Source organism: Phocoena phocoena, chromosome 8, assembly GCF_963924675.1.
Source record: "Phocoena phocoena chromosome 8, mPhoPho1.1, whole genome shotgun sequence".
In the NCBI taxonomy this organism is placed as follows: Eukaryota; Metazoa; Chordata; class Mammalia; order Artiodactyla; family Phocoenidae; genus Phocoena; species Phocoena phocoena.
The window spans coordinates 58,921,667-58,941,473 of NC_089226.1; the positions used below are offsets into that span (position 1 = coordinate 58,921,667).

Sequence of the window (19,807 nt, forward strand, 5' to 3'; positions counted from 1 at the left end):
TGAACAGGGCCCCTTGGGTTATATGTTTCCGTCCAGCTCAAGATCCTTGCTTTTGTGTCTGTGATTGGTGGTGCCCACTTCTTATTTCTGCCTAATGCCATTCTTGTGTCTTCCCTTAAGCAACTCTGCTGATGAAACAGGCCTGGCCACAGAACTCGTCTTCCTGTGGCACTGAAGGCACCTTCCACCTCCCAGTGGACACCGGGACCGAGAACCGAACTTACCAAGCATCCTCTGCGGCTTTCAGTAAATACAGCCTGTCTCCTCCTTTCCTTGTTCCCCTTGGTTGGGACTGATTTGCCTCTTAGGAAGAAAGGAAAGGGAACTTTTAAAACTGACATTTATAGGACACTGTTTTAAGAGGTTCTCTCTCCTACCCACCAAAAAATTGGCCCTCCTCATATAGAAACGGTCATCCTCTTTGATCACACACCCTGCTTTGAGGAGACACAAAGCAGTGAGGGAGAGAAAAGGAAGTACTCACCTGGCCAATGAGTTTGATGAGGGAAGGACTGTTACTGCATTTCAAGGGAAGGACAGAGGGCACTTTAAAGTCTTGTGGACTTTTGGACAGAGGGGGTTCCTCCAACTAGCACAGGGTTTTTCAACCTCAGCACTGTGGACATGGGGAGCAGATAATTCTTGGTTGGGGGGGTGCTGTCCTGTGCATATCCCCGGGGGCAAAATTGCCCCCTGCTTGAGAAACACTGCCCTCATGGAGGCTACACTGTGAGAGCAAGGTATGTGCAGGAAGTCCTCGTGAAGGTCGGAAACCATCTGGCCTGTCAGATTGGTCACTTCACTCGAGGCTCAGTAGAGTGACTGATGGTTTCACCTTCACATCTGATTTTTAACACAAAATGGCTCCACTGGGTAAAATGAGGACGAGTGTTTAGAAATGACTGAGTGGCATTTTGACTCTGTATGAGGAAAAGCTTCGTGCCTTGTTGCAGTTGTCCAAAAGAGGAGTGGCTGGCTTTGGATGTGGTGAGTGCCAGTCTCTTAAGTTGTGCCAGCAAGGGCTGCACAGGCCCTCGGAGGGATGTTGCAGACTAGGCCCGATGGTTTGGGGTTCAGTGAAGTGTTAATCTATTAAGTAAGTAAATTAGAAGAATACATTGTATTTAAATTTTTTCTTCAAAATGTTATTTTCTCCTTAGCTATCATTGCCCCTTCAGGTCAACATCAACTTACGTTTATACAACATAACTTTCACCTTTTGCAGAATATGTTTTCATGATCACCCTCTCATTTAATCTACACTGTAGTCCTATTTAGGTGGATTTTTATTCCAGTTTGAACGCTGAGGCTCAGAAAGGTAATATGCCCAATGCCATCCAACTGGTAAGCAGCACGACTAGAAAAGTGTATCACCCAAGTTAAGTTTCTATTACTGACTTTTTTCCTTGAGATTAATTTTACTCTTATTTAAGAGAGGGATGATAGCACTAGGGAATTTTTCCAGGTACCTATGATATTATATATGTAAATGGGCATATACATGCATATTCGGTCTTATATCTGCACATATGGAGGTAGATGCATATAGACACACCTGCTGTAATGTAGCAGAAAGAAGCCTGGAGTGGAAGACCAAAAGAGTTGGATTCTAGACTTGGTTCTGTGTAACCTTGGTTAATTCATGTCTGTGCTTTGGACCTTGCTTTTTCCAAATGTAACATGAGTGGGTTGGACTAGGTCATCTTTAAGGTTCTCTCTAGCTATTAGGCTCCTGATTCTATCACCTTGGTGCTGTATACCCAATATCTTCCACTCTTTCAGGGGCCTCCTGTCTAGCTGCCCAGGCCAGTAGTTGGCCAACTAGCCTTTGTTCACACATCTCCAGGTATGGAGTATTCATTCCCTCCAGAAGCAACCCTTTCCACAATGAGAAAGTCTGAGTATTCGAAGGCCTTGCCTTCTACTATGTTGACATCTTCCTAAAGTTCCACTGAGAAGTCCAGTAGCTATATCCCACTGTCCTCTCACAGGCTATCACAGTCCCTAGAAAGGGCCAAGATGTGCTCTCTTTCTTATAATCCGTAAATAGAGGTGGGATTGACTGGTCCTCCCATGTCCCACCAGAGTTCTTCCCAGCACACAGATTTTGTGGCTTCTAATACCACAGAAAACTCAGGGCACTTTGACAAATTCAATGTAATTTCACTAACACTTGCTAAGCCTGTTTGTAGTTAGGTCTCCCTTCTACTTATTCAGCACTCTCTTGTTCAGCTGCCAACAAGGAGACTGGGGGGTCAAGGCAAGAATCATACATAGAGCTTTGTCCAGACATATAAATCTGATAGTCAATAAACTGATCCGTCTAAAAGGCATCCTTGATATGAGGATCAATGTGTTTGAAGGTGGTAGGGGCTCTACAACTGAAAAAGATTTATGACAGTGCAGAAGGATTGAAGAGAGGGCTGAAAAAGTTTTATCTTGCTAATGTACACACTCTCTTTATTACCCTATTTGATGGAGTCTAAAATTATGGTTAGCAACCTGAGAGAAAGAATAGGGTACCATAAACAAAGCCTCTTTCATAAGTCAGGGCTGGGACTGCTAGTGATCAGATTCCTTTTTCCTTTCACAATATTGCCTTTAATGAAATGAAGACACAAAGGCCAATATACCAAATGTCCAAGATTGGACTACAGAGACGTATAATTTCAGAAATAAGCTCTGCCCAGGGCATGGTAAGCCCTGAACTCTGGGCCCAGCCCCGCACTGATTTGCTGTGCAGTTTTGGGAAAGTTGCTGCTCCCCTGGGCTCTAGGTTCTTCATCTGAATTGGAGAGGATTGAATTCAAGTCTCTAATGTCCTTAAGGTATAGCATTCCAAAGTCCTAATTCTGTAACCTTCAGACGGAGGTAGAACTCTTTTCAGGAGACCCAGGCCCTGAGTGAGTGAGTTGAATCTAAGTTCATTTGAGCAAAATCAGTGAGTTTCTGTTTTGACTTGGTTTTGTTTCATTTTTGTTTGCATCAAATCCAACAGCTTTTTTTTTTTTTTTAACTTAGGTGCATAAAGTAATAAACCCTGAATTTTGTGATACCCAAGGTAGCCCAGGCTACAGCCCCAGGGGAATTTCCAGTGATCCTCAGGGGTATGGACAGGACCATCAGTCAGTTGTGGAATGTCCTCTGCAATGATTTTCTAATAGAAGTCCCACTGAAATACTCAGAACGTAGAATATCAGCACTAGAAAGGTCCTCTGATATTATCTAGTCCAGTGAAGGTATTCCTTGAGAGAAGAATTGACCTGAATCACTGACAGAGCCCAGGACTGGGACCACTGTAGTCAGAGGAGGGAACATTGAGTCCTGGGTCCTCGTGAGCCTTCGCTCATTTGCTCGCGTCTCATCTGTGAAACGTTTGCATTGGTCTTGATGATCTCTAAGGTCTTTTCTAGCTCTGCAGTTCTGCTTCTCCCTTCTCAACCTGTCTGGACAAATAGGCAAGGCCTTCTTCTCCAGCATCATCTTTTCGGCCACCCAGTGTGTTTTGGCTACTGATTTGTATTTTGAGTTTGTGTGTGTCTCATTTCATAACATGAAGAAAGGATACATTTGTAGACAAGGTTATTCTTGGATGTGGAAACCAAATTCTACTGCAGTCTCTTGGAACCTTTTGATTTTCCTCAGAGGGATAATCTCAACACTTTGTTAGATGGTTGTCCTTGTGACAGAGAGGGTTAGTGCAGGCTTCCTCAGAGGATAAAACTTCAGCACACATTCTCTGGCAGCATAAAGGAAAGTCACCAGCACTGTTGGCCTGTTATCTTTAAAGAATCTTAAAATCATGGCATTTTAAACCATCAAATTTTAGAATCTTAGAATCCTGGAGTCTGTGTTCCAAGCTGGATCACACCATAAAAGTCATACTAGTTTAACCTCCTATGTACTGTCATCTTTCAGACCAGTCTCTGCTTGTATACCCCCTAGAACAGGAAGCTTACTATCTCTCTATACAGTGAAAGAGAAAAGAATAATAGCTAACCTTTATGAACTGCTTTTAATGTGTCAGGCATTCTTTTAAGGGCTTTGCACTTATTAGTTAATGTATTCATCACAGTAACCCTACGAAGTAAGTGCTATTATTATCCTCATTTTATAGATGAGGAGACAGATGTATTCTACAGCTGTTAAGTAGGAGGGCTGGGGTTTGGACCCAGGCAGTCAGTCTGGCTCCAGACTACTTATAATCACAGCCCCGTGCTGTGTAGCTTTCAGAGACAGGCATCTTAGGATTCAGGGGTGTCCTGCCCTCCTGCATGGAAGAGAGGTGCTCTCCACTCTGGCAGGACTCCCCATAACCTGTTTTATTCCTTTAAATCAGAAGTTAGCAGGCTTTTCCTGTAAAGGCCAGATAATAAATATCTTAGGCTTTTGGGGCCTTATGATGTCTGCCATAACTACCATTCTACCAGTAAAGCAGCCATAGTCAGTATGTAAATGAATGGGCATGGCTGTGTTACAGTAAAATTTGATTTACCAAAACAAGCTACAGTCACACACAAAATTGTAGTTTGCATGTTTTAAATGTGAATAGGATGAATAAAAGATCCTGTGGTAAAACAAATTTGGAAATAGTCTCCTGCATATCCCTATCTTGGAGATTCACAGTTCATCCTATCATTTTAAAACTTCTCAGTGTCATGGAATAAAACCTATTTTCTCTCTTATTTTATATTTCTCCTCCTCCTCCCCCTCTTCCCCCTTCCCTCCCACCTTCTCCTTGTCCTTTTTTTTTTGGCGGGGGGGTGGGGGGGGGCGGGGTGGCAAAAGAACACTTAGGATCCCTTGTATACTCTTGGGACACACCCATCTTGAGAATCCCCTTTGTTTTACAGACAAGTAAACTGTGTCTCCAAGGTGAAGTACACCTCAAATAGCTCCTTCTAGATGTCTGCAAACCTAGACTCCCTGTCTTCCCCACAGTATCTGTTTCTCCTCCTGTGACCACATTTCATGATTAGCTGCACAATCTAGAAACTTGGAGGAACCTGCTCTAGACTTTTTCCTCAACTGACTCGTACCTCCACTTCCAGTTAGTTTCTAATCAGTGCTACCTTCTCATTAATGTATTTTTCCAGCCCCATTGCTACTTATTTCCCAAGCATATTTGACCACAAAATCAGTTTCTCCAGTTTCTCATGGAACAAACTATGGGTCTGCAGGTGGAAAGATAAATGACATGATTCCAGAGGAGAGGGCAGGACAGCTTTTCGGTGGTGCCTTGGGTGGTGACTAAATAACTGCTCTCATACCCTTCTGAGTAGCTCATCAGGGGCAGGGGGTCACCATGCCAAAGCTGTGGTGTGACTTGAGAGAGATTTGTGACTGTGTGGCAGCTTGCTTTAACTTGGGGTTAGGGTAGAAGAGACCCAGGGTCTTCAGAAAAATGGGATTTTAGTTCAGGAAGAGATCTTCATTTTTAGCCTTCTAATTTTACAAAATAGGAAACTAAGGCCCAGAGACTTGCCAATAGTCACAGCAGATTGGAGGAAATCCTGGCCTGAAGCCTGGACCTCTTCTCTTCCAGTAAAGCACCCTTTTCACTCTGGCCCCAGTCCCTTCTTGTAAAAACAGCCCCATGTTACTGAAAGGGTCCTTGGTGAGCATCTTGTAGGAGAAAGACCTGAGGCCAAGAGAGGTTCAGTGATGTGTCAGCCAGACCAAGCCAGGACGGGGACAGGGAAGAAGCCCCAGCGGCACCCCATTGGACATCCAAAGCCAGGATCCCTTGGCACTGTCCCTTCAACTCAGAAAGAAGGTGGTGTTCCTAAAAAGACTTGCTCTTTCTGAACCCCAGGATCCCCTAGTACAGAGTAAGAGAGTGGGGGCTACTTGATGATCACTTGGGTTCCAAAGAATCATTCCATTTTGTGATTCTCTAAGAACACAGTCTTGTTCCTGAGTGATTCATGTTTCAGGTTTTTCCCGCAAACTTAGGATCTGACTCTCTTTTCCAGAAAATTCAAAGGCAGCACAATTTGTTTGAATGGCTGATTGTGAGCTTCCTGGGGCCTGACTTCTCAGCCCCTACCCAGCTTCAGTCCACCCTGCTGACCCCACATGGCCTGGGTTCCAGGTCGATGTGAACCTTTTTGATCCTTGACTTCAGTCTTTCAGACAGTGGTGGCCCTCCCCCAAACCCCAGGAGGGGAGGAAAGGCCAGCTGTGTAGAGCAAAGTTTTTCAGCATCCCAGAAGATGAGGGTCTCTGAATGGGGTTTTCAGTGGGGTTTCCACCTTAAAACTTGGCAGGGAAGAAGGGGAACATGGTGGAGGGCAGTCCAAAAAGGGAGAGAGATAAAAGGAGAAAGAGAATACAGGAGAAAGCAAGACAGAAGGGGCAGGAGAGGATGCCCTGAGGTGCTGAGTACGGAGACAGAAAAGCAAGAGGAGAGAGTGCAGTATAGAGCGAGCAGGTTGAGGGTCTCCCGTCCATGCACACCTGCCTGTCTCATGGCACATGGCTCAGAGTCCCAGACTGTTTGAGCTGCAAGGGTCCCTTAAGAGATCATCTGGTCCCAGCCTCTTATTTTATAGATCAGAGTCCTGAGACAGAGAAATAAAAGATGCCACACATGCAGCCACTGAGGGAGCTGCCTCTGGGGCCCGGGCTCTCTGGGTGGAGCCCTGTTCTCTGTCTGTTCTCATCTGTGTTTCCAGCCTGGATTCAGCCCATGTTTGTCTGGGGAGTCGTTGACTGGGACCTGCTGCCTTCCAGCGATGCTGTTCTGCCAACTAATTGAAAGTCTCTCTTATTGCCTTGGTACAGGATATACTGCGGGGACACCATACAAGGTCCCACCGACCCAGAGTAATACTGCTCCGCCCCCCTACTCCCCATCACCCAACCCCTATCAGACGGCCATGTATCCCATCAGAAGTGCCTACCCCCAGCAGAATCTGTATGCCCAGGTAGGTACATGTAGAAGCCCGGGACCACTTCTTCTGCAGGTAAAGGAGCCACCAGCCTGGGTAGGGTGGAGGGGGGTGAAGAAGAGAGTTCGTGGCTCTGATGAACTGTCGCTGTTGTGTCATTAAAACAATAACCTTGCAGTCTACACACTCCCCCAGTCTACCTCAGTCCACAGTCTGAGGCTCTTGTTATTATTTAGCAAAAACATTTGAGAAGCTCTGGATTAAGATGATCAGCAGACCTGTGGGGCTGTGACAGCACAAAGCAGTCATGTGATCCAGGCAGTGGGATGTCACCTCAGACCATTGTCTCCATCCTCAACCTTTTTTGCCTCCAGGGAAATAGATAGTAAGAGACATTTGGGGAAGTGCTCTGCATTTATGACATTTTTCCAGTATGTAGAATGGCAGCATTCACACCAGTGTGATACTCCCACCAGTAATCTCTCATGTGTGCCCATGCACAGTGCCCTGAAGTTCACCAGCCTCCTCCACACCCCTCTTCACTCACTGATCGTGGTCCCTACCTTTATATTTTAAGCAGTCTAAGAAGAAGCACATTGCAATAAGATAAACATAGTAGATCATCATAGCAGCCCTAGGAGCGAGGCAGGACAGGGTTCAAGCCTTATTTTTCAGACCAGAAGCTGAACCCAGCACTGAACTGTCCACAGCCACGTAGAAGACAGAAGCAGAGCCCCAGACCTTGTGTCCCTGGGCCAGAGCTTCTCTGACCCCATCCCTTAGGGTTTGGGACAGGCTCCCCTCCTCTCCAGAAGCCTGTGTGACCTCAGCCTTTTTTCCCCCAGGGAGCCTACTACACACAGCCGGTGTATGCTGCCCAGCCCCATGTCATCCACCACACCACGGTCGTCCAGCCCAACAGCATTCCCTCTGCCATCTACCCGGCACCTGTCGCTGCTCCCAGGACCAATGGTGTGGCCATGGGCATGGTGGCCGGCACCACCATGGCGATGTCAGCAGGTAAGGGCAACATCTGTGTTGGTGTCCATCCCCTTCCTCCAGGAACTCATGACAGTGGAGAACACAGTCATGGAATCGATTGTAGCAAAGCATGAAGAATTCTATGCCTGGGGGTTCTGGGAACACAGAGGAGGACCCTCTAACTCTGTCCACAGGGATGGGGAAGATTTCACCAAGGAGGACGTATTGAGCTAGGCCTTAAAGGGTGAACAGAGGCTAACCAGAGAGACGAAAAAGGGAAGGGCAGTCCAGGGGTAAAAAACATGGGTAAAGCACATTCACAGAATGGAAATGGTCTAAATCACTTAGAAAATAGGGGCATGGAGTTGGAAGGGTGGCTGGAATAGTTGTCAGAGATAAAGTGGTGGAGAGTCTTGAATACCTTTAGGTAATGGGGAGATAGAAAGGGGTTTAAGCAGAGGAGAGATGGAGTTTGGTTTAATCATTCTCTCTGGCTGCAAGGTGGAGGCAGGCTTAGCCAGGGGGAAGCTCTGGTTTAGAGGAGACATGATGATGCTAGGACTCTGGTAGCAGCAGGGTTCCAGAAAGGAGGGCATAGGGCAATGTTATTTAGCAGGCAGGAGCTTAAGGACCTGTCCAATAATTAATTGTGAGGCTTAGGAGAAGCAGGAGTCCAAGAGGACCCCTTCTCCATTTCTGGCTTACTCCAGAAACCCTGCCCTTCGGGAACCTTGAGAATGGGGGCAGGGAGAGATGCCAGAGGAAGAGCAGGTTTAGGGAAGTCTTTGGATGAACTGGCATTAAAAAGAAAGGCATGAGAAGAAAAGAGGGCTCTGAATAACCTTTAGAGACCCAACTTTCAAAGAATCAGCTAGGTCACCTTCTGGGGGAAGAGAGTATGAGGGGTTGAGTGGACAGGAGTTGGGAGTTGGGATTTTATTCTGCCCCCTAATGTAGGCGTTGTTGAGGCCTCTCACTCCCCAGATCAGGTCAGCAAGCTATTGAATGTCTGCTGGGTGCCAGCCTTGTTGGTTGGGTCCTGGGGACCAAATACTGATAGATCAGACCAGAACCCTACCTGTAGGAACAACTAGGTTAGTGGGAACACAACGATGTGAACCAGCGATCACCACTCAGTGTGATGTTGGTGCAGTGAGGGGAGCATACAAAGAAGGGTGAAAGGAGGCCACTGAAGATGAGTGAGTGACTGTCCTGGAGCATGAGGAACGCTTCCCCTGGCAAGATGCGGAAGGGTGGGCAGCAGCTGTGTGAAAGGCTGTGGCTTCATCCTCTTCATCCCAGCGCTCTGGGACGGCCTCATCAGGTTTCCTCTTCTCTCTCTGGATGCTCAGGTACCCTGCTGACTGCACCCCAGCACACCGCGATTGGGGCACACCCTGTCTCCATGCCAGCATACAGGGCCCAAGGGACCCCTGCGTACAGCTATGTGCCCCCGCACTGGTAAAGCCTGCATCCCATCCAAGTGAGTGGGGCCCAGGGTGGGAGAGGTAGGAGGGTGACAAAACAGAATTGTTTCAAAGCCCCTGTCTTGGTCTGAAGCACAGGTGTCAGCAAGGGGCAGGTGACAGTTACCAGTTACTTTCCTGCTCCAGGTTCAGTAATATCGCTCTTAATAATAGCTGTAACTTTATATATATTCTAGATACTTAACGTATGCTCTCTCATGATCATCACAGTAGCTCTGTGAAATAAGGATCATTAGCTCTATTTTACAGATAAATACATAGTTCAACATCACTTAGCCAGTAAAAACTGGGACTTGAACTCCAATCCTCTAGTACTAAATTCTGTGCTCTTTACCATACAGTCTTCAGGCGTCTTCTACCTGTGGGCCCCATTCTTCCAATGAACTTTTACCTCAGTCAGATGTTGGCTCTGACTGGGCCCAGGCAGAAACCCTGGGCCATCCCCACCACCAGATTCCTTGCTGCCCTCCGCAGCTGCTGAGGCAGTGCCAGTGAACTGCAGGGCTCCAGGGATTTGAAAATCCTCTGCCCTACTTCCTTATCTCCCCTGCTGTCCTCCTCCAGGAGCTCTTGGCACTGGACGGGAAACAGGCAGCTCCACTGGGAAGGCACAGAGGACTCCATTTAGGGCTCCCAGCGTGAGGGGAGGGGGTCCAGTAGCTTCCTGAAGTGGCCTCAGGGATATCACTGTCACTAACGGCCTTCCCCTTCCTCCCCCAGATCTGGAGTCACACATTGTATGCAACTACTCAAGTCTTACACAGGTGCTGGAGCAGCTCCCTAGCAGCACCACCTCTATTTGCAAGAAGAGACAACGGAAGTGCAAGGGTCACTTTATGCATCTTTAACGGTTTTGGTTTTTATTTTCGGTTTTTGTAAAAGCTGCTTTTTCTAATCTCCTGCCTCTCCCCACTGTCCCCCTTTTAGCCACTGCCCTTCCAGCTCTAGCCCTCCTCCTACCTGACCAGGCACATCCTCTCTGCTCTTCTTTTCTTCCCCAAGAATCCAGTTCCGGGAGCCTAGTCTAGCAGCAGTCAGAGAGTGGGGTCTGTTGCAGTGGTTCAGCTGAAGGCGCAATTTCCTTTGAAGAGCATGAGAGATGTGATCCTCAGGTCCAGGGTAGGAACTCAGAGCTGTTGAGCAGGGCACATCTCTGGGGGATTGTTTCTTTTTTGATTTTCCTCAAGCAGGATTAGTTTAAGACATTACCACGTCCTGACACAAATGAAATCTCTTCTGAGAACCATCGCAACAGACCAAGAACAAAACCACCTGATTAGGTAGGAGTGTTCATAGCAGCTTAATAATACCCCAGATCAGAACCTGGGAAAACCAGATTCTTTCTTTGGGAGAACTTGGGGGAGGGTGGGGGGGGTGGAGGGCACTATGGAAAGGAAGAGGGAAGAGGGTCGAGAGGCGCTTGCCTGCGGGCTTTGGTTGGTAAGGTCTCTGGCCAAATTGTCTGGGCCTGGACCCCCTCTGACTTGCACAGTGATGTTAACTGACTTGGCACTTCCTCAGAAGGTGATTTTGACCTCAGACCTACCAAGCAGCTGCAGGGTGGTGGGATCCCAGCCTCCCAAAGCCTTGGAAGGCCAGGTGTCCTGTGTAATCCAGACCTTGGCCCCTGGGCCCTCATGGATCCACTCTGATAGGGAGCTTGCTCCTGATTAGAGTGGAAACCTATGGCATTTCTCTCCCTTCCCTTTGCCCTTCCCACTGCCAGGGCTCACCTGTCTGTCCATGGCGCTGGCAGACAGGCCAAGTTCTTGGTTACCTTGTGCCATTCATGGCCACAGTGAAGGAACCACATTCCAGGCGGGTGCTGGCAGCTCTGAAGGTCAGGATAGTGAAGGAAAAGCAATAGCAATAAACACTTCATAGACTCATGGAACTGAAGGGACCTTAGCAACCATCTCATCCATTCCCCTGTTTGACAGATGAGGAAGCTGAGGCCCAGAGAAGCGGAAAGGACTTCCCTAGACCTTGCAGTAAATCAGCATTAAATGCAGCCTTCCTGCCTGGGGCATGTTGCCCATGAAAATTTACCTAGGGATGGATTGGCTTGGTTTTGTAAAAATGAAGTCAGCAGTGCCCACACCTGGTGAGCTCGGGAACAGTCTCTGGGCTTTTGTTTCTGCTCTTTCCCTCCATGGATTCCAAAGGCAGGGATTGAAGACTGGGCAGAGGTGACATGGGGGCAGATGGCAGGAACAGAAATTGCAAATGAAGAAATAGCATTTGGAAATTCTGTGAAGACATCTGGAACTCTCATCCTATTACCTGACTCCAGCCCTAGGGATGGCTGAAAAGGAGTCCATGCTTTTAAGACAGTAGCCCCTCATCCTGAGAGGAGAGGAGGAGGAGACACGGGCTCTCCTGGGAGAAGAGGGACGCACTGGTCTCAGCCAGGAGCCCGGTAGTCTAGCACTGTCCCCCTACTCCCAGCACTTGGCTGGGCCAGCAGCCCCTTTGGGGATGCGGGGAGAGGAACATTTTACTGTACAGAATGGAATCATTGATAACATTTATAACTTTTAAATAACTCTCTTCATTTTAAATTCATGCATACTTGGACATAATCCCTACCCCTACCTGCCGTGTCTCCCTAAAGGAGGAGAAAATCAGGAAGCCCTTGGGCCAGAAGGACCTCAGAGGCTATCTGGCTGTTCCCAGGAGGGCAAAGCCCAGCAGCATCCTCAACCCAGAGCCAGGAGTTGAGGGCCCACCTTCTTGGCTTTCCAGGGAAATGCAGCACTGGTAAGGAGAAGCCCAGCTGTCCTAAATTAAATGGTCTGTTCTGGGGTGCTGAAGAGGTTTCATTTTAAAACAATAGGAAGTTTTCCAGTGTTAATCCATTTTTTGCAAATACCTCCTCCTACTCTCTGGTTTTCTAAGGGTGGGTGAAGGTTGTTTTAGATTATGTCATACATGTTTAGAAAATGCCAAAATAATAATAATGATTATAATAATAATAGGAAACCTTTGCATTTGTCAGGTGCCTCATAGACTTCAGAGCACTTCACAGCCTTTAATTTACTGGCCCTGAGAGAAAGGGTCAGAGTTATTACACCCATTTGACAAATGAGGAAACTGGTTCTAAAAGGAAAGGGAACTTGCCCAAAGTGAGCAGAATGCTGGTATCCTGACAAGCTTCCCTGAACCCTGCTGCCTCCAGATGGGCTAGGGTAGGACCACAGAGAGAAGGAAAAAGGGAGGAGATCTAGGAATGACCTTTTTATTTTTGTTCATTCTATACCAGTAAGTAAAAACTAACATCTAGTACCTCACAGTTTACAGTTTCATATCCATCATCTGGTTTAACCCTGTGAAATAGATTATTCTCTCATTTGATCCATGAGGAAACTGAGACTTGGAAAAGCAAAGTGACTTGCTCATAAGTGGCAGAGCCATTTGAATCCCAGCCTGCTGCCTCTGTCCCTGCAGTCTGAATCCACACACGGCTCATGGACAGAAACATCAATGCTCAGTACCCTCTCTTAGCCCTAGTATGTAATTCAAGATCAAAGACAGGCCCCAAGGCAAAAACAAGGTGTGAAAAGGCTGTGGTCTGGAAGAGCCCAGGCCCAGCGCCCCTTTTTCAGCCTGAGCCACTGGAGTCCCAGTTCAGCTGGCCTCACCCTTTTGCTTTGACAGAGATCCACAAGCCTGGCCAAGCTTGGGGAGTCATTGCAGAGGGACTGAGCCCAGGAGAACAGGGGCAGTAGTGTGCCTGTGGTAGGATGAGAGCACACCTGGTAGGATCACAGGTGTCTGTTGGGAGGTACCATGGGTGTTATCCAAAGATACTGGATGGCCCAGTGGTCAAGCTGGACAGAGGTCAGAGCTGGAAGGGCCCTGCCATTGTAGGAAGGCCAGCAAGCCAGAAAGGACAAGGGGTGTGCCCACATACATAGCAAGCTACAGCGTGGCACCAGCAAAGCCCCCTCTCCACCCCACTCCACTGCCTCTCCCTAGTACCACAGGCTTGGTGGCCAGGGTCAGGGGTACAGGTGGTTCCAGTCATCAGCCAACCCTCTTGGCTTCTGCCACTTCTACCTGGCTCCTCCTCATTAGTCTGGGGTCTAGGAAGCTGGAGTCTGGAGTGCCCCCAAGTGGTTAAGAGCCTGGAATTTATCTTTCTGCCGCGTTTTGAAAAAATGTGTTTAATTTCTTCCCCATGAGACAGGGCAGTTGCTGCTGTTCCTCTTTCTCTCCTGGCAGTGACCCAAAAGTACGTATCCCACTCCTGTATCTTGAAAAAGGACACTCGCACCTGTCCAGAGTTTTCTGTCTGTGTACAAAGTACTTCAACATTGATTGCCAAAAATCCCCATTTTGTAGATGGAAAAACTAAGTCTCAGAAGGCTTAAGAGACTTGCCAAAGGTCACACAGCTCATAAGAGAAAGAGCCAAGATTTGAACTGTTTAAATCCTCTGCTTTCTGCTGGCACCTGCTGGGTCTGGGTGGCAGGCATGCAGAAGGGATGGGCTACCTATCTGCCCCCAAACAGAGGAAGACCCCACGGAAACCTGGGGAGCTCAGTCCTGCCAACTGAGCAGATTTTTATGAGGAGCCCTGGGAACCCAGAGGCATATCCAGATGGCAGCACCCAGAGGATGAGAATTTGCAAGAAAAGGCTTAACTTGAGCAAAACATTTTGGGGTCATGAGGTTTAGGACTGAAGACATGTTCAAGGGCAGCCCCAGGCACCTGTCCGTTGAAAGACCCATGTCCCTGGGAAGCCTGCGTACCCTTACTTTTTGACCCTGGAGAGCCTGCCCACTGTCCAGACCTGGCGAGTTGGCACTTCCAGGGGACCTGGTGTAGCCCTGAATGGCCAAAAGCACATCTGACTCAAGTCTCTGGGCCTGTTTTTCCCCTGGGTGAGGACCAGGATCTAGAGAGACACTGTGCAGTCCTTTCTCCTTGTCCCAACTCTGACCCTTGGGCACCCAAAGTGTTCCAAGTTTGAGGTATCCCACTCCCAGAGATCTGGGAGTGCTTCTTTGGAGAGGCTGGCTTTGTTCTGAGTAGGCTTCAGAAATGAATCACATGGAGCATAAAAGTAGTGCAGATCCTCTGGTCACCAAGTTCTGGTGTCCTCACTGTACAGACAGGACTCTGGCTGAGTCAGGCCTGGAGCCCTGCATATCAGATCCTCAGCTGTGCTCTGTGGCCAGAGAGGGAGGGCCTAGACGGCATGGGTCTTGGAGTGCTCTTGGCCCCAGCACTGTGGTTGAAGCAGTCATTTAGATGTCACCATGGCATTTTCTCCTCAATTGCTGTTGAGTGAAAGTATGTGGAAGCTCTGCTTTTCCACCCTGTATTCCACATCACATAGGATATGTGGTCCCCAGCTGCTTGCCAAGCTTGGGAATCCGGAGGGGGCAGGTTGGGCAGCGGAGGGGGCAGGTGAGGAGGCTCCATACTTGTGTCGAGCCCCAGGGGAATCCAGGCCAGACCTACCTCCAAAAGCAGGATCACAGCAGAGGAGACCCAGCCAGGCTAACATCTAATTCCACACCTGAGCCTCTGAGAGCTCAGCCTACTATGGGTGTGCCAGGCTGGTGGCAGGATTTGTCCTTTACCTGTCCATGTTCCCTTCTCCTAGATAACTTGTTTCTGAAATTAGGCATTACGTGGTTCTAGGGCCCGGCCTTTAAAATTCCCGACAGGCCAGTTTCAACATTCCATTACCAACCTTGCCTGAGCCAGACTTGGGTCTCACTCCCTCACTTTCTCCAATGGGTATTTTCTATCTTGTGTGCTGTTGAGTCCAGCCCAGTGGCTAGGTGATTGGGGTTGGTTGTCACAGAGCCAGACAGGGAAACTAGAACTCTTGCTTCCCTGTGGCTGCATGCGTAGTCCCTGGGTATTCTTGCTGTGGCAGTGAGGCCCTGTACCCAGTCCAGCTCCTGGTAGAGGGGGTATTTTCCTTTCTGAGGAGAACAGATATAACAGCCTTGCTGATAAGTACCAGCCCATAGGACTCAAATGGGTGAAGTCATCTTTGGGCCTGACCCCAGCAAGACCAGCAATCTCCAGGCTCCAGCCTTCCTCCTCATGCCTGGGAGTCAGGGAAAGAGTGGGACTGCCCAAAGACCACCTTCTTGGGTCAGCCAGATTATCTGGATCTGTGGTGGGACTCCAGCTCTTCCTTACCCAAGGGGATGTAAGGCCAGGCCTTTAGCAATGTGGAGTTGTCTGTAGTGACCTTTAAAGGCCCAAGGGCCTGTTCCCGTCTCCTGACTAAAAGGTATCTTCATCCCTGTTCATGTCACACGACAGAGAAAACTTGTTCTCGTGACATGTACCATCCCTGTGAGAGAGCGTTGTATATGATTTTGTATTTTTTAATTCATTTTAATCTACAGGTTGGAATCTAATTTTTAAATTTTATTGGAACTCACATTTTAAAAAGAAAAACATTTAAAATAATAATAATAAACATTTGACCAGTGTCTTCCAAGTAGTTTGATCAAAGAACTTATAGGTGTTTTCAAAACACAGCCTGGAGTGTAAAGATTGGAAAGCCCCATGGCCTCGCTTGTGTGTATGAAGTGTAAATCTGGTTTTGTTTTGTTGTTTTGGATTCTTTTGGGTTTTTGTTTCGTTTTGTTTTGAAGATCAGATAGTGATCACTCTAAAAGATTGAAGCCAAGAATTTGTAACTATGATATTTACTGTAAGCTGTAGAACATTCAATAACTATTAAAAAAATTTCCAAAAAAAGTCTGGGGTGACCAGACTGGTGGTTCTTGGGGGAGGGGGACACAGACACCTCCTGGGCCAGTGAGAGTCCCCTGGGTTTCTTCCCAAGTTGATCCTAAACTTGTTTTCACCAGTCAGGTAACACCTACGCTGCATCTCCGGGGAGGCCCTGGGACTCACAGTTGGGCCTGGGAAGTGGCCATCAGCACCTGGACTAAGGTGTGTGATACCGAGTGCCCACCATGTGGCCAGCACTGTGCTTTATGCTTCGCAACTCATAATCCTCACAGCAGGATGGGAGGTGAGCCCTGTTGTTAGCCCTGTCCTTGGTAGTGGGCAGCTAAGGAGGGTTAAGTAAGTACCTCGACCAAGGTTACAGAGCTAGTGAGGGGTGGAGTTGGAACTTACACTTGGTCTGGCTCCAAAGCCCAGGCACCAAGCCCCAAGCCCCACATTCTCCTGCCCACCCTGGAGGAGGCAATGCCTGTAACTCACTTCAAGGGTAAATTGGTCAGGAGGGAAACCAAGGGAAGGGCTTAGTGTGGTTTGTAGTCCCAGAAGGACAGTTGAAGGCAGTCATATGGTCTCCATCCAAATGGTCATCAAGTGCTGTCAGTTTTATTTACATCCTAAACATCTCTCTCTTGTCCAAGCCTGGGCTTCTCTCCCTGGTTATCACAGCCACCATCCCATCCTAGGGCCTGGCCCCTGCAGTCCATGCTCTCCCAGCCTCCAGGTATTCAGCTTCCTCAAATGGAGAGAATACTTGAGGCCCAAAGAGGCTAAGTGACCTGGCTGTAACTAACACTCAGGACTCCTGACTCTCGAGCCCTTTCCACCAAACCATACCCTGGGCCTCCATAATGCCTTCCCCAGTTTCCTCTCCTGTCCTCACCTGACATGAAACTTATTCTCCCTCCCTTGCGATGGCAGAAAGCGCTGTCGGGTGTGGTAGGGGAGGGCCTTGCTGGGCTCTCTTCCCCTGCACAGGAAGGGGATTTTTCCCAGGGACTCAGCTCCAGGTCAGTGGCAGGGCTGGGGGCCAGGAGCAGGTGGAAGGCAGAGACCGGGGCCCCAGCACCCACCATTCTGGCCCATGGAGGAGGGGTTATGGAGTGAGAGAGGGCAGTCTCAGAACTGTCCTCAGTGGTTGGCCCAGGGGCCCCACCGTGTCCTCCAGCTCCCAGCCCTGCCAACAGCCTGGGCCTGCCTTGCTCAAGAGCAGGATTTAGAGCCAAGAAAGCTTCCACGTGAGGGTGGGGGCCCTAAAAGCCAAGGGTTATCAGACACACCCCTACCTGATCCCTCAGCAACTCATCCCACTCTTTTGGGAGCTGGCCTCAGTATCCTCCAGGGACAAGAGACTGGGGCCAGGGCTATTCTTTCTCTTACCTTCCAGCAAGCAGGAAATTGGGGTGGTGGGAGTAGTCTGGAGGGGAGCAGTGCTTATTACCCCAGGGCCCAGCACTGAGATGGGGTGTGCGTTACCTAACCCGGGAAGCCCAGATCCAGCCTCAGCCTCCACCGTTGCTGGCATCTGTATGTGCCTCACCCCAGGCAAGAGGGCATCCAGAGACCAGAGTCCAACTTCCCCCTGGGAAAGGAGGCCAGAGAGTGGGAGGGCTCAGCCTCCCACCCCTTTCCCCCAGGGCACTGTCTCATCCTCATCTCAATGTGTCACACAAGTCCTCGGTGAAGTGGGGTTGGTTGGCTGAGGGGACAGCCAAGTTTGAGAGGCCACACCCTGAGGCGCAGCTGAACAGCTGGCCAGTAGGGACACCAGTCGCACCATGGCGGCCCCAGGGAACATCCCACTGGTCCCCTACAACAGACACCCTGTTCTAGACTTTGGCAACCTTTGTTGCTCCAGAAAATTCCTCCTGATGTCCAGCCTGTCTCTTTCCCTCCCCTCTCCTAGAGCAGGTGATGCTTTGCCTCCTGGGTCCTCAGAGGTGCCCTCCCTTTCCTTCCCACCTGAGAAGCCCCAGAGAGAGAAGCCTGTGCCCTAAGAGAGGTGAGAGAAAGGGAGAGGTCGAATCTCAAAGCTCAGCCTCCCCTCAGGCCGGGATTTTTCTCTGAAGCTGCTAGGCCGGCCCCTTGTCATGGCTTCTGCCCTGTGTGAAGCCTGGGCCTCCCGCAGGGTGTCCCTTTCCACACCTCCCCAGGTTCCATGAACCATCACTTTTTGGTTCTTCAGCCTCTCCTTGGGCCTCTTTCCCATTAGTGTTGAAATATGTCCTTTTCTTCCATCTTTTTTTTCTTTTTTGGCCACACCACGCAGCATGCGGGGATCCTTAGTTCCTCGACCAGGGATTGAACCCGCTCCCCCTGAAGTGGATGTGCGGAGTCTTAATCACTGGACTGCCAGGGAAGACCCTCCGTCTTTTAAAAGCATACCAAACACCAAAAGAACCTGGAATTAACTAAAAACCCTCTCTCCCTGGAGCCTGAGGGCCTACTAGCTATTACCTGGCACAGGCTTCTGCAGAAAGCTCAGCCCACTGGGACCTGGCTCTGGTCTCGCCACATCCCTGTGTTGGCTAGCCAGGGGACGCTAGTCCTGACCCTGCAGCAGCGCCTGGCTTTGTGACCCACTCTGCTCCCCACACTCCCGTCCTTCCCTGGCTTCCAGGACGCTGCACTCTCCTGCTTGCTTTCCTTCCCACCGTTCTGGGTCTTCCCTGAGCTCTCTCCCTGGAACGTGCTCCCTCCCAGTCCAGTCCTGGTGCAAATGCCCATCTGAGTGCTTCCAGGTATCATCGTACGCCAGGTCTGTCCCTCGAGCGCCGCGGACCTGCACGTGCAGGTGCCTCAAGACATCCCGTGGGTCTGCATCACTGCTCCCCACCCAGCTGGCCCTAATCCCGTGAGCCACATCCCGGCACCAAGGCCTAGCAGTTCCATCCTCTGTCCCAGGAGTCTTTCCATCGCCCCCGCAAACCCCTGCTCCTCCGTCTCTTGTCTGGATGGCTGCAACAGCCGCCTGTGGATCCCTGCTCCCGCAGCTCCTGCACCCTCCACAGGAATGAGCTGGCTAGTCATACTTTTTAGCCTTCCTGAATGCTCTAGAGGCTCCTTGGGCATCCCTGGCATAGGGCCAGTGGCTTCCAAGAGCCCATGTGGCTGCCTTCTGCTGCCACCCCCAGTCCAGCCTTCACACCTGAGTCACTCTATACTGGAAGCTTCTCCGGCTCCTCATATTTTCATTGCCGTCCGGCCTTTGTACATGCTGTTCCCCCTCTGTGGAACACAGCTCCCCTTCCCACATTCTCCAGCCCTCAATATGCCTTACTTACCCCATCCATTTGCCAGGCTCCACTTCCTCTAGAGCTGTGCTGTCCAATACAGGAGCCACTAGCCACATGAGGTTATCAAGCCCTTGAAATGTGCTACTTCATATTAAGACATGCTTTAAGTGTATTTACCACATTTCAAAGCAAAAAAATGGTTAATTCATAATTTTTATACTGATTTCATATTGAAATGAAAGTATTTTAGTATTTTGGTTAAGTAAAATACATTGTTGATATCATTTAAAATAAGTTCACTTGGTTCTTTTTACTTTTTAAAATGTGGCTATTAGAAAAATTTTAATTACATACGTGGCGCACACTCTATTTCCGTTGGACAGCACTGCTTCTAGGGCCTGCAGTGAGAACCAGGTGACCTGAGAGGCCGCCTCCGGCCCCACTTCAGCTGCTGCCTGATGTCCACCTGCCAAACAGCAGGCG

At 49.2% G+C, this 19,807-nt stretch overlaps 1 protein-coding gene across 1 annotated transcript in view; it reads left to right on the top strand.

The window, feature by feature from the left end:
* Positions 1-9,339, top strand: part of FAM168A (family with sequence similarity 168 member A) — a 197,052-nt gene extending 187,713 nt beyond the window's left edge. The window contains exons 5-8 of the mRNA XM_065882840.1: positions 121-246; positions 6,787-6,929; positions 7,739-7,913; positions 9,227-9,339. Of these exons, the coding sequence (XP_065738912.1) occupies positions 121-246; positions 6,787-6,929; positions 7,739-7,913; positions 9,227-9,339 (557 nt within the window). The remainder of the gene's footprint in view (positions 1-120; positions 247-6,786; positions 6,930-7,738; positions 7,914-9,226) is intronic.
* Positions 9,340-19,807: the final 10,468 nt, after the last annotated feature.